The 14,293-nt window shown below is 48.1% G+C and overlaps 1 protein-coding gene across 1 annotated transcript; it reads left to right on the top strand.

Annotated features, from left to right (window-relative positions):
- The first annotated feature begins 9,282 nt into the window (after nt 1-9,282).
- On the top strand, nt 9,283-14,119 carry syf2 (SYF2 pre-mRNA-splicing factor). The gene is made up of 7 exons (XM_076137765.1): nt 9,283-9,344; nt 9,634-9,720; nt 10,011-10,136; nt 10,679-10,796; nt 11,573-11,663; nt 12,847-12,945; nt 13,723-14,119. The coding sequence occupies exons 1-7, from the start codon at nt 9,327-9,329 to the stop codon at nt 13,886-13,888; spliced, it is 705 nt and encodes a 234-aa protein (XP_075993880.1). The 5' UTR covers nt 9,283-9,326; the 3' UTR covers nt 13,889-14,119.
- Nucleotides 14,120-14,293: the final 174 nt, after the last annotated feature.

Here is a 14,293-nt window from a genome sequence, read left to right as displayed (position 1 = left end):
GGGCGAGTAACATAGCAGGGTAAGACCTAAATTACATTGATTATGTATCCGAGCGCGGGTCGGTCTGTGACACACGGTCAGCTTTCACACACGCCTGCATGTCTGAGGTACAGTCAGAAATCCCCCTAAACAATGTCTGGTTTCCATCATTGACAGACACTGACGTTTCTGTTACGCAGGAATGTAATTCCCTGCAAAACTCCACTTTAACATCTCCGATTTCACTCTGCCTGTTTGGAACGTCGGCTCACCAAAACATTCAGGGTAAAGTTGTGCTTCAGATTTGACCTTTGATCAGAAGTCAGGACGTGCGGGCGTCTTTACATTGATTCAACCCTCAGACGTAGACGTGTGTGTGCACGTGTTGTCCTTGCTGTCCCGTCTCAGTGTCCTCGCCTGCATGTCTTCTCCTCGGTCCCTGTGTCCTCAGGCGTGGGTGGAAGGGGACCGCAGCTCATCCATCTCAAGAGGAAGCAACCAGACCCAAACCTCCGCAAGATGAGTGTTGTCCTCTTCTCTCCCCATCCGCCCCGAGCCTGCGAGCGGTGGCCTGGTTTGTCCCGTCCTCACCGCCGCTCCTGGGCCGGGACTCCCCGCTGAGAAGCCACAAGCCCCAGCCTGGGATAATAAGACGCTAGGAGGACAACAAACAGGCGTCTTCCCCGGCACACAGTCACATGGTAAGTACAGGATGCAGGATGGGAAACCTCAGATACAGCGGAGAGAATCAGTTCTTGGATAGTGAGACTTCTGCTCCCACTGTTTTTTTTTTGTCTTTGTTTACCCAAAACCCTTCTTCAGTGGTTTTGTTTACTGTGTGCAGACGAGCAGATCGCGTCCACGCTGCCACCTACTGGGCTCAAGTTGCTGCGGGTAACGCTTCCTCTTGTTCACTAGAAGTCAAACACCTGTGACGTTTTCCCATGAATGTTCCATCCATCAAGATTTAGGAAAAATCCTCTCTTTTATCCCGAGATGAAAACCTACAAATCAGTCAGATGCCATGTAAACCCCACAAGTGTTTGAAACGTTTTAGTGGGACTTTTGGTGTGTGTGTGGTCTGACCAGGAGTATTTTTCCCTTCGCTGACGTTTCCTGTGTCCCTTTGCCTGATATCAGAGGAAATGAAACACAGCGTCTAACATTTGAATGTTTGGGACGTTAATGACTACAGTGATTTTTCCAAAACCAGAGAAACCAAGAGAAAGCCAAGACTGGGAAACCTCATAAACACTGAGAGAGAGAGAGAGGGGGGGAGAGAGAAACAGGGAGAGAGGGGGAGAGAGAGAGAGAGAGAGAGAGAGAGAGAGAGAGAGAGAGAGAGAGAGAGAGAGAGATGATTTGTACAGTAATTAATCACATATGAATTAAACCATCCAGTCAGTTGATCGCCCCTCACACTCGCCACACATCCCCCCCCCCCCCCCCCTCCCTCACCCCCCCCCCCCCCCCCCCCCCCCCCCCCCCCTCACCCCCATCACCCTTCATTGCCTCTTTGCCGTTTGATCCCCAGCCCTGTGTCCACCCCCCCTCCACCCCCCCTCTCCTCGTCGCCCTCTTTAACCCCCCACCCACCTGGCACCAGAAGAAAGGCCTCGTCTAAACGCAGTGCGGGGGGAGGGGGGGAGGGGCACGGCGGGCACGGTGCCATGCGTACATTTCCACATTCTCTCATCGCCTGCACTGCGTTTCCTCTTCACGAGCTCCTGCATCTGCCACCGCAAAAGGCCCATCGAGGGCCGCCAGCCCCGCCCCGCCCCAGCTCCTCCACGCCTCGCAGCGCCACTACAAAGCCAAAGGCGACCCGGCGGCAGGACTGACGGGGACGCACAGCGCGGAGGGAAAGACGAGACGCGTTAGAAGCCAGACGTGCGAGTCCCTTCGCTGCGTGGAGAGCGTCGGCGAGGGGCTACGTGGGAAACTTGGGACGGATCCGGATGCCGTGGCCCGCCGCCAAGTTGGCAGCTTCCAGGCTTCCTTGTAGGGCACAAATTGTCACATGCACCAGTGGCCAAATCCAAACCACCATGACCATAAGTGGAAGTGACATCATTCGCTACGGCTTGGCAGGCAGCGATGATGGCGTTATAATAGCGATGGCGTCGCACAGGGGGACGGAGCCAAGAATCAGTTAACCACGCGTGGTGGGTGGGGGGGGGACATGAGGGCGTGCTGAGGGACTGGAGACAGGACAGGAAAGACAGGATTTGTCTTTGGACCTCAGGTGAAGGTGAATCCGTCTCATTCTTAACACTCAAACAAACCAAAAATCAAACAAACATCCATCTAACTCTTTCCTCCACTTCTTCTGTTGTCCTGGAGGCTGCAGCTCCTCCGCCCGGCGCCGCGGCCTCCAAACCGATGATTCCCCCTGAAGCATCCTGAGCAGCGTGTTTATAAACAAGACTCAATATTATTGTGATGTCTGAGCCGAATCCGATAGATTCCCTCGCTCGTGTCAGTCGCTCTTCCGCTGCAACACGATACGAAATTACATTCAACAGCAACAGGAGACGAGGCCTCCGCTCCTCCTGCCTGTGCCCCCCCGACGCCGCCACTCGCCTCTCTAACTTCATCACGGGGGGCTCGGCGGGGGCTCGGAGGGCGGGGGCGGGGGGCAGGGGAGACAGAAACACCCCAGTCCATTACTCAGAGAGAGAGAGAGAGAGAGAGAGAGAGAGAGAGAGAGAGAGAGAGAGGGAGGCTAACCTGAAGCCAGAGTGTCTTGGCCTCCTCCATCATTGCCGTGTCTGGCGAGAAACGTTCCCTCTGAGGCTTTTGGCTTTAATGGACTCTGCTAAACGCATTCTCTCTCTGTATATTACCTTTAGGATCGACCCCTATCTGGTTTCTATATCCTCTGTGTACACGCGGCTCCATCTTGTTCTCCCTCCGGCTTCCTCCTTCTCTTTCCCGTCGCACGTTTCGTTTCCTCGCGTGGCGTCTTCTTCATCTCGCCTTTGCTCGCTCGTACCATTCCCTCCATCCCCTCCCCGTGTAGAAGCGGCGCTCTCGTCTGGATTTTCCGCTGCAGGTCTGCCTTCTTCTCCCCCGAGGGTCAGATTATAGGCCACATTAGGGGAAACACCTCATTCATTCACACACATAACCCTCCATCACTGCAGATTGCCTGGCTGAGACAGTTCATTGACTCTGGAGTATCCGTCATTGTTTTCCCTCCCCGTCCTCGCCGCTCCCACGTGTGCGTCTGGTTTGAATGAACGCGAGTCGCACACACGCAGACTTGTCGGGCCTTGATGGACCCGAATAGTGCCAGCGGAAATTTTTACACTTTTAAAAATACCATGGTTTTTTTCAACCTATTTAAATACTGGAAATCGCTTTTGTCGTTCATTTTATTTGGTTGTCATAGCGCTCGTTACTGTGATGTGTAATAGGAAATCATTCATAGCCCGAGCCGTTCATGACCCAGACTGTAGTATAGATGTGTGTATGTAGACACGTGCAGCTGTTGCGTGTGTATTAATGTGTCCATCCTCTGAAACACCGTCTGACATTGACATTAAGTACAAAACTATAACGAGTATTTATCTCCATCCTGGAGTTTTTATTGCTTCTGTTGGAAACGCCACCTTGAAAATATCCTCACAGGAAAATTATTCCAACTTGAGAATGAATTAGACGGTTTAGTCGCAGCCTATTACATATTTTCCGTCCATATAAAGCAGCGACGAGTGCAGTTAGCATACTGAGCGAGGAAGAAGAAGCTTCATCACTTCCATCCAGCTGTGCGGAGGATGAGTCTTCTTCCACATATCTGGCACTGTTTTCGTCATCATCCGATTTGGAATTAGATCACTGCTGCCTTGAAGTGGAGATAAAAGGAGCCACTACATTTCACACACTAAATAGATTGTAAGTTTCCAAAGTGTTGGAGCGAGTTTGTGTGTGAGACACGTGTGCTCGCGTGTGAACTTTGGTTCTTTATCATGGAATCTGTCTGATATCTGACTGCTGAAGTTGGAGTCAAGCGGCGGACAGAAAGCACCGAGCGTTCGCCTTCACAGCTGCGTATCCGGAGGCTGTGGAGCCGCCGGGCCGCCACCTCCTCACGCTGCCGTCCACAACAGCGTGTTGTTGGGCCAAGAGAGAACCTCAGTGTCTCATTAAGGTCACAGGGTGAGAGAGGATGGGAAGTGAGGAGAGGAAACCCGTGACACTTTTTGGGTCCCGCTCGAGGGAAGACACTTCTGCTGAACTCGTGTGTTTTGGTATGTGTGTGTGACAGAGAGGCTGTGAGAGTGTGTGAAGGGAGGCTGGAAGCAGATGAAGAATGAAGATCCTTTCATCTGGGGAAACAACAAATATCTGTTGGCGACTGTGGGAAGGAGAAGTTACTGTAAATGACTCTTGTTTCTGTTGTTAAAAAGTCAGGGAAATGCCGCCCTCTTGTGGTCATGGAGAGTTTAAACGCCTCCCTGCTTGTCATCGCTTCCCAACCTTTCCTAATATCCCTTCAATACTCACACACACTTCCATCTGATGGTCCTGCTCAGTCCCACTTACTAGAATCACTCTCAAGTTTTTATTGCTGTTCCTCCATAGTTTACGCTCTTGCACTTTAATTTTGATCAGTAATTATGATCATAAATTTGGCGCATCAGTCTGAGTTCCTTCGGATGACAACACAGGAGACGTCTGTGTGCCCGCAACGCTCAGGCCGTGGAGCTGCTCCCCCTGCGGTTGCCGCCAGTGGAAAAACCATAATGGCCTTTAATTGGGACTTTAATTGTGTGTGGTGGAGCAAAAGCATCGACTACAAAACCGGCGGTATTTGAGTGCATACATTTGTCTTTTGTGTAAGTATATGTGCTGCTCACCAAATCCTCCTCAGCTCCTCTGGCCTGTGCGTCGCTCGAGTGAGGACAGGAACAGTCAGAACTCTGTCAGATCACACATGTCCCGATCCGCGTCACTACGCTGTGAGTTTGCCTGCAGGGGGAAGATTTAGTTAATTAGTGAGTTCAGCTCATTAAGCTCACACATACACTGGCATCTGTGCCGACACAAAGATGCATTTGGAGCGAGTCGGCTGAAAAGTTCCACGCTGGCTCCATTCGCCCTCTGGATACGTGTAAGAGCTGATGACATATGACCCTGTGTGAGATTGCAATTTTTCCCCTCGATCGTTTAAAGCTGTTTGTATTTGTCGTCATTTCGGCGGTTTTACAGACAGATGCGCTGTGAAGGCTCCCAGGCCGGATCATCACCCCGGATCTGATGAGAACAAGCCTCTCGTCCAGGACACAACACAACCAGAGTGGGAGAGAAACGAGGCAGAGAATAGATGGAGGGGAAGAGCCGGACAAATGGGGTGGAGAAGAAGATGGCAGGACATGTGTCGAACATGAGGAGACGCAAAGGAACGAGCGATGGAGTGTGTAGGAGGAGGAGGAGGAGATGGAGGAGAATGAGGAGGATAGAGCTCGGACGAGGGAGATGAAACAAGACGGGTTTCACTTGTCATTATGTCACTGGCACCAGTGGAAGCATTTGGATGAGATGGAAAACGAGACGCCATCTTGTGTTCCATTCATGTCTGCAGTGTTTTGGCCTCTATTCACACACACACACACACACATTAACACAACCACACACTCAGGGAGAGGGGCAGGAGCGTGTGTTTCCAGTCTAGTGACAGCAGCCTGTAGTCAGGGTGGCGGCGCTTCAGGAGTAGCTCCTCGTATTGGAGAAGCATGTTTGTGTTGGCCCCGAATTAATAACTTTTCATTTAGTGCGGAAATGACAGGAATAGTAATTAAGGAAATGGAATGATTTTATTGGCCATGATGTTTATATTAAGTTCCAGATGTGAGGCAGCTGCGTGCGCGGCGAGAGGCCCTGCCCCCCCCCCCCCCCCCCTCTCCCCCCCACCCCCCTATGTGCTATCTAGAGGGACATTTAATAAGAGCGAGATAACAGTGTGGCCCACGTGTATTTCCACATGTACAAAACCTTCCAGTATCTAATCGCAGCACGCAGCAAACCGTATTAACACCGTGTCCAATCTGATGAATGGCAGAGGGTTCTGAAGCTCCATGAGGTCCTGTGCCGTCTGTATCAATGTGCCCCTGTAGGCTCATTTATTTGCAGATATAATGTTACTCTATTTCAGGCCTGATTTGCCTGAGTGGAAAAGTTAATATTGAGGAGTGGCTGTTCAGCGTTCTTGGGTGGCCCTCAGCCCGCATGAGCCCAGTGTCAATCTGCACTGAAGCTCCTGATGCTCTGGATGGCAGCGACCTTCACGCTGAGGATCCAGTGTCACAGAGACGACTCGGGGTTCTTTGATTTGTATCAAAGCGATTTCTCCTCTAACGTATGACGCTGCTGTCAGGCTCATCTCGGTACAGATCTGGATTAACCCTGTGATGACCAGCGGACTGTCGAATTCTGGTTTAGTTGCAGAATTCTTTCCTAGCAGTGGGAGAAAGGACATTTTTTGTCATATTTGTTGTCAGTTTCTCACAAATTAACACAGCATGTCCGCTCAAGAAGCTCAGAAATGAGAGACATTGGTCTGAATCTGGATAAGGATCCAGATCAGCAGGTTCTGACTTATCTCATGATCCATTTAGAGATGGATCCAGAAAACTCTTATCTATAATCTGTAATCAGTCTATTGTGGTTGTTACTTTCATTTACTTCCTTACTTTGGGTAACAGTGATTCACATTTAAGAGATTTCTCTGAGCTTCTCTTTGTCCCGATGCAGCTCTTCCTCCTCTGCACCTCTCTTGTTGCTTCACCATTCCACTCTCTTGCTGGTTTGACTCTCATTTCTCTCATTTCTAACGACCGTGTTCTCCATAATATCTCACGTTGTGCCTGGCAGTGCTCAGCTCTGCCCATTACTGTACCCAGGGATGTTTTGTTCTGTTGTGATGTGCTCCCATCTGGTTTCCAGTGAAAATGCATCACTCCATTAACATTGCCTGTGATCTCGAGGATGCTTTAATCTAAGACTATAAACTCCACTTAATTACATCCTCCAAAAAGAGCTCTATTAGTATAATGCAATCAAACAGGGAGCACATCCATTTTGGCAAGTCAAACATGCTCAAAAGGCTCTTGAAAATGTTTACTTCAGTCTTCTGATCACGCCGTAGAATCATATTTAAAAGTCCTCACTTGTGTTCCAGGGCCTTGATTTGATACGTGTGTTGTATGGGGGGAAAATGAGATGCATTGGTAATAAAGATGCATTGCCATTTCTGTGCAGCAAAAAAGACCATAACAATTGAGTTAAGGGGATTCTAAACAGACTCTCTGTGTGGCACACTGAGGACTTTATGCGTAACCTTTCATGCCTTTCACTCTGTAACCTCCAGCCACATTCATGCAGTAATCACTGTCCTCCTGTGCCAGTTTCCATTCATCTGGCCAGTGCTTCCCCCACCAGTATAAACATCAAAAAAGCAACGCGGTTTATTTTCAAGATTACGCATGAATACATATTATAAGACGCAAAGATATCGAGGAATTACGTTTGTCACAGTGCAGAAACAAACTAAAGTGCACACACACACACACACACACACACACACACACACACACACACACACACACACACACACACATACACACACACAGCTAATGTAATGCTGCAGAGCGCGCTTCAAGGTTCCAGCGTTGATTTTTCCTGGTTTGTATGTGTAAACCACTGCAAAAACAAATGTCTTAGTTTTTGTTATGTTCTAAATGATTTCAACATGTTAAGAAAGATGGGTTTGTACTGGAAGCTTATTGAGATCATTTCTCACCACACAAAGAGTTGTTTTATTTATTAAAAACAGTCTTATCACTCAATATTAACCTCAAATGACTTGATAAGATGGAGATGTGTGCCGTGTAGGTTGCCAGGTTTCAGGCAGAACGGCCCGGGAGGAGATTGCCAAAGCATCAGTTCCTGTTCAGTTTCCAGTCTTGCGCAAGATGAAAGTAGATCCAAACTGCAGCACATAAAACTGCATCTGCAGCTCTGGAGGGGTGAACGCTGCTTCACTCCACAGAGTCTCCAAGCGTGTTAAATGTTTAGAAATGAAAAGGTCACGGACGGGTAACAGGGGGTTTCACCTCTTTATCACATTCAAATACTTTGTGTTTATGTTGGAGTTGATGGCAGCGTCTCATCTCAGTGACTGACATGAGGGAGGCGTCAACAGGCAGAGCTGGCTTTAGTGTTGCTCCTGAACATGAACATGGAAACGTTACATATGGAAAATATGAGCATGTTTTATGATTATATTGTACTGTTATGATCAGGCCATTCTCTGGAGCTAATGAAGCAGGAACATGAATTGTGAAAGTAAGGGAATATATTTCCATCATCAACCATGAGTGATTAATGTCTCTGCAGCTCCTCTCTGCTCTCTGTGTGGTGAAGGGGATTGTATGAATTCTGGGGTCTTTTTTGTCAAGCAGAGGTCCGTTGGATGGTTTTATTGCAGCCGGGGGCACACATGAGCATTGCAGAGACCTCCATCAAGTGTTCATCACAGCTCTCCAGAAGATCCTCAGTGTGTTTGATCAGTGCCCCCTGGTTGTGTCGCCTCAGAGCAGCTCCAGCTGTGTTGGCTGCCATTTTTGGCTTCCCTGCGTCCCCGAGCAGTGCTTTGCTCTGCTTTGCTCTGCTTTGCTCTGTGTATCAGAGGGGAAGTCTTGTGGTGGTGTCAGCATAATTCCAGTTCTTGTTGTTCATGTCAAAAGTCTGTTGATAGATAGATTTATTACAATATGTATTGTTCTGTACTAATGTGGAGAGACCACTTGAGCGAGAGACGTGTCTGTGCAGTGACAACAGCATGTGACTAAGTGCTTATTCCATGTCACTGATAATCATGTCTGTCAACTTCTAACCTTGCCATGGTTGGTGTTTATTTTAGAAGAAAGAATATTTACCACTATGATGGGAATATCTTGAACTAAAGTTTCTATTGTCATTTTGAAGGGACGGTTTATAAAGCTGCATAGGCGTGCTGGATAAAAAACGGTGCTGTATTTTAAGAGATCTATTCGTGTTTTCTACTTTATATTATAGATATTTGGTCTCCAGTGAAACTAACACCACCGAACTGACTGAACTACTGAACAATGAACAAAATGAAACCAGGAGAAGATAAAACGAATCAAATGAAACTTAATTAACAAGTGAACAAAAGGGCCTACAAATAAAACGTAATTTAAATTTAGAGACAATGAATAAATAAATGAAATCATAAATAAATAATAACTGATTCGTCTTTAACTTCGTCATTTCCGTTGTGCACCTCACACTTCCTGTTTTCTTCCTCTCCTTACGACGTAATGGCGTCCTGTTCTGAGGTTTGTCTTTTTTCAATGTATAACTTAAATAAGCTCAGTTGTGTGAATTTGTAGTAAACTGCGCTTGTTTTAAATTATTCCGCAGTGTGTAGATGTTTAATTAGCACAGCGGGTCGTGTTTGTGTGTTTGTTCCTCTCGGTAACGCTCTCGTGTTGCTAAGCTAAGCTAGCATGCTATTCGGTGCTACTTTCCTTTAGCTCCTCAGACTCGAGCGGACGTTTCATTCTTCTCTAATCGATCATGAGACAAACCTCTCGTCTTAAACGTTAACACTGACTTTATATGCAGGCTTCTGTGGAGGAGACAGCCGAGCCGTCGTCCTCACAGCGGAGAGAGGACAGATTACGCAAATTCCGGGAGTTGCACTTCAAACGGGTGAGTTTGGTTCATCTGATCTATAGATTAGCTCTTATAGTTTAAACGGAGCGCTTGTTTATCGGCGGTTTGCCCATTAGTGAAGTCAGGTTATATGCTCTTATGTCACCTCAAATAAGTTAGTGTGTGTGTGTCCAGGAAGTGTGTGCTTTGGTTCTGCTACATATCAAAAACGGTGATTGTGTGACCTACATTGTGTTCACCAAGTTATTATCTGCTTGTTCTGGGCTCTGAACACATTGTGTTTGCTTGTGCGTCATCTCATGGTGTCTTGTTGTCCCATACGGCAGAATGAAGCTCGTAAGCTGAACCACCAGGAGGTCGTGGAGGAGGACAAGAGGCTGAAGCTTCCCACCAACTGGGAGGCCAAGAAAGCCCGGCTGGAGTGGGAGCTCGCTGTGGAACAGAAGAAGAAGGTAAGAGAGCGTCCATGTATTCATCACCACTCACACGGGCCGGCCATTTTGATCTGTGTTTACATGCGTATCCATGGTGCCAGACTGTTCAGTACGACTCTTGGGCTGAATATTTGCTCTCTGGTTTGTGTTGGTTCCACATTCTTTAGCGCCATCCCTCACACACACACACACACTTTATAGACACTCCTCACGGCCTCATGTCGTCGCCCTGCTCTCTGTGTCGTTGACGTGTCAGCAGCAGCAATCACACTGTTTGTTTGCTCCTAAATCACTTCATCAGGCTCAATAAATTGATGCCGCAGGGTTTTGTCTCATTTCTCCCATTATCCTTATCTTTGCTCTGAGACGTTCTGTTAGAGCGTTTAGTAATAATGTGATTAGATTAGGACTCTGGCGGGACTCTGCATCATTCACTCAGACCTTAAGACCCACAGTTACATTTGAAACATTATCAATATATAGGTTTTTAACCGTTCATATAGTTTGTGTACATTTGGACCCGTTGCTTGTATTGAAAGCTGCTGTCTGCCTCCGTACAGGAATGTGCTGAGAAAGGGGAGGAGTACGACCGCGTGAAGCTGCTGGAGATCACGGCAGACGACGCCGCACGCTGGGAGAGGAAGAGGAAGAAGAAGAACCCAGACACAGGATTTGCAGGTGTGCATCAGTGGTCACCATGGAAACTCAGAACGTGTTTGTTACTGTTGCATGTTATTGCCCGAGTCTGTCAGTTCTAATATAATAGAAAGAGAAGCAAATGTGATTCTTTTATATCCTATTCTGTCTAAAACATGAGGAAGTTCATGGCAGAACAGTTCAGATTATCTAACAGGAAAAGAGGCACGACGACAATTTAGAGAGGATAAAAGCAGAACAGACTGCTGTGTTGTTTTGATGTAATTACCTAATGAATTCCAAACTGATCACAAATCTCCTCATAATTGAGTGCAAAGTGGATTTCTGTCCCGGTCTTTTTGTTGATTGAGTCACGAGTGTGTGAGCAAACAGCTTTTGGACCAAAGCTCAGATTGATGCCGTTTACTCCGGGGGAAACGAGTGCTTCCGTTCAGCCGCGCGTGATCTTGTCACAAAGCAGAAAGCCGGGCTGCAGTGAAGTTGTGCTACTGTCGCCCTCCTACTGATCTCTAATGTATGAAGCAGCGCTGGTTGCATGTAAAGACCGCTGGCATATTAATCATCTGAAACTGTGCTGAAAAAAGCCTCGCCGTGCCTCACAAATATGGCCGCCATCTGTTGCATCAAAACCTCTGGGGAGGAAATTATCACCAGAGGGGCTCCAGGGGAGGAGGAAGGGGGGGCGTTGTCTCTTCATCCCTCCATAACCAGCCACAGGTGCTGCTGCAGAGACTCGTGCCTGCTCGCTGTTTGTTACGGTAATTATGAGCCGCTCACTCTTTCTCAATGGGCTGCAGGTTACGCCGAGGCCCAGTTCCGACAGTACCAAAGGCTCACCAAGCAGATCAAACCAGACATGGAGGGCTACGAGCAGCAGAGGGAGGCATGGTGAGTTCAGTCTCTGTGAATCTGTGTGTCTGATATGTTAAACAGCAGCTTTACCATTCAAAGATGTTGGCACAGAGGGTTTGTTTTCCTCATCCCACGATATCAAGATCAGACGTAAACACGGAGCAGCCGGTCCATGGAAACATACGTTACACAATCATTACATACTCCAGCGTCCAAATGCTTGGGCAGTAATGTCACCGGCAGGTTTGCAGTGACGTGCGTCATGAATCATGCCAACGTGAGTGGAAGTGTTGTTAACAAAGCAGAGTGAAGGAACCACGGGCTCTCGTCCCAACGTTTCCTCCATCCGGTCCAAAAAATGAAACCTCCCCTTCTGTTTTTCATCAGTGCAGCTGCTGCACAGCTCCCTTTGCTCCTGCGCTTTACATTTAGAACGTAGAAACAATGATCAATGTTTGTTTGTTTTCACATGTTGTCTTGAAGTGTTTGTTGTTTTCTGTCTTGCATAGCTATAATCCGTCCACACAAACCCCTGCATGCCTGTCGCTGCCCATCGTGTCACGTCAGCCGTAACCACCAAAGTTGCAACGAGCGTTTCTATTCAAATTTGACAAATGACGTCTTTGACTCACCGCAAATTCTAACATTTGAGTTACCATGACACATTCTTAAAATTCATTCAAATTGTCGAATGTAGACGCCACCGCCGTCTCCACACGGACGGGCGGCAGGAATGTATGAAGGTCCTCAGGCTGTAGCTGCTTCTGGTACATGAGGATATCTGCTCTGTGAAGTTCATTGCTATGAAATCCTCAATCAAAGAGGATGAATTCTAACAATTTTCTGTGTTTAATGTTATTAGCATCCAGCCATCACATGTGCACAAAGCTCTTCCTATATGTTGAGTAGTTGAGCTCACCGTTCGGCCTCGGGCTCTGTGCTAATGTTGCTGCACTTTCTAAGTAATCTGATGATTTTAACGTTAACGCACAATCAAGAGGTCAAAGATGAGCTCAGTGCCTGCGGCGCTTTGATTTTTAATGGCTGCCACATGCAGAACCATGAAGGACACAGCAGCACAGTCGCCCCGAGGCCACAGAGCCGTCTTTCATCAGCGTAGAACAGAATCTCTGATAGAATAGAAAAGTCTGTTTGTCTGCATTAAGATGCTACTTAAGTGCAGTTATGTATTTCTAATTCCTTTGCCGTTGCTCCACAGCGGTGAGGACTTCCACCCAACCACCAACAGCTTAATCCACGGAAGCCACGTCCCCTCAAAGGACGGCATTGATCGCATGGTGGAGGATGTTGAGAAACAGTAAGTCACACAGGAACGACGTCCACTCCCACTAATGTCATCTCAGTGTCACGCTGCATCCACACTGGCAGCTTCACAGCGCCGTTAGAGACATGTGACAGTCAGATACAGACGGACACTATTTCAACCAGACTCTGATCTAAAAGTAGCCACGCTGTTACAATCAGCCTCTCATCTCTCACCTCTCTGCACACTTGACCCTCTGAGCTCCAGCCCTCATAATGACATCACCAGAGGCGCTGGAGTTTACAATCTGTTTCCAATCCCCAGTAGCTCCTGAGCCGGTGACCCAGGTGGATCATTACAGGTGGTTAAGTCTTTTCTCGGGTCAGCGGGCCCTTTGGTTCAGACCGTTTAGTCTCTGGAGTATTTGTCTTTGCCGGTGAAGACCCTTTTTCCCTGGATTACCCGGGCGTCCCCCTGAGCCCCGTCGTGTTGGAGACAGTCTCCGGCTCGTGTTAGGGATGCGACTGTGGGGCATTAGACAAGGACTCGGCTGCCAGGCTATGACGCACAACAACGCTTTGAAGACACACTGAATCAAGACTGGGAGTTCACAAATTGACAGTATTTTCCTCTGTGTGAGTGTGTTTGAGCGGATTCGGTTTTTCCATCACGGCTCTGCTTGCCAAATTTAAATGCACACCCCTAAAATTATTGCCTGTAGTGAATTATTGTTATTGGATACGCTGTGGATAGTGGCCATATTGGTTTATGAAAGCCCGCCTAAGCTGCTCTCTCTTTCTCTCTCTCCCTCGCTCGTTCTCCCGCCACCAGGATCGAGAAGCGGGCCAAGTACAGCCGACGCAGGGCCTACAACGACGACGCCGACATCGACTACATCAACGAGCGCAACGCCAAGTTCAACAAGAAGGCGGAGCGTTTCTACGGCAAGTACACGGCCGAGATCAAACAGAACCTGGAGAGAGGTACGGCCGTGTAGACTCCACCCGGAGGACACGCCCGCCGTCTGCGTCAGGGGTCCTGGAGACGCCATACTGGTCGCTCATTCAACGGACCTTGTGTTGTATCATCTTAACAGTTTGTCAAGAGCTGAGTGAGAAGTTGTTTTGTAATTGGTTGTTGCTTTGTTCAGTGTGAGAAGTCAAACCAACACCAACATTCTTGTCTTTTTCCTTTTTTAAATAAACCACTTGATGTTTCAGTCACCTGGCATGCTGGGCTGCTGTGTGTGTGTGTGTGTGTGTGGTCTCATGACAGAGGGCACATTCTGAGCGTGAGAGAGCAAAGCCAATCGCTCCCCGGCAACCCTCAGGCCGCGTTTACGGGACGATGCCAGCCAGAGAGATGTTTTGGCGAAGGTGCAAGCAGAGATAAAGAAACAAAC

This window comes from Genypterus blacodes, unplaced genomic scaffold, assembly GCF_046128005.1.
Source record: "Genypterus blacodes isolate CSIRO-AG114 ecotype Tasmania unplaced genomic scaffold, CSIRO-AGI_Gbla_v1 ptg000336l_1, whole genome shotgun sequence".
In the NCBI taxonomy this organism is placed as follows: domain Eukaryota; kingdom Metazoa; phylum Chordata; class Actinopteri; order Ophidiiformes; family Ophidiidae; genus Genypterus; species Genypterus blacodes.
Note: the sequence above shows the minus strand (reverse complement) of the source record. Positions and strands in the feature narration are given on the sequence as shown.

Coding starts and splice junctions, on each gene's coding strand:
- syf2 (XM_076137765.1), top strand. Junction 9,721..10,010: donor GGGAGTTGCACTTCAAACGG/GTGAGTTTGGTT, acceptor CCCATACGGCAG/AATGAAGCTCGTAAGCTGAA. Junction 12,946..13,722: donor GTGGAGGATGTTGAGAAACA/GTAAGTCACACA, acceptor TCCCGCCACCAG/GATCGAGAAGCGGGCCAAGT.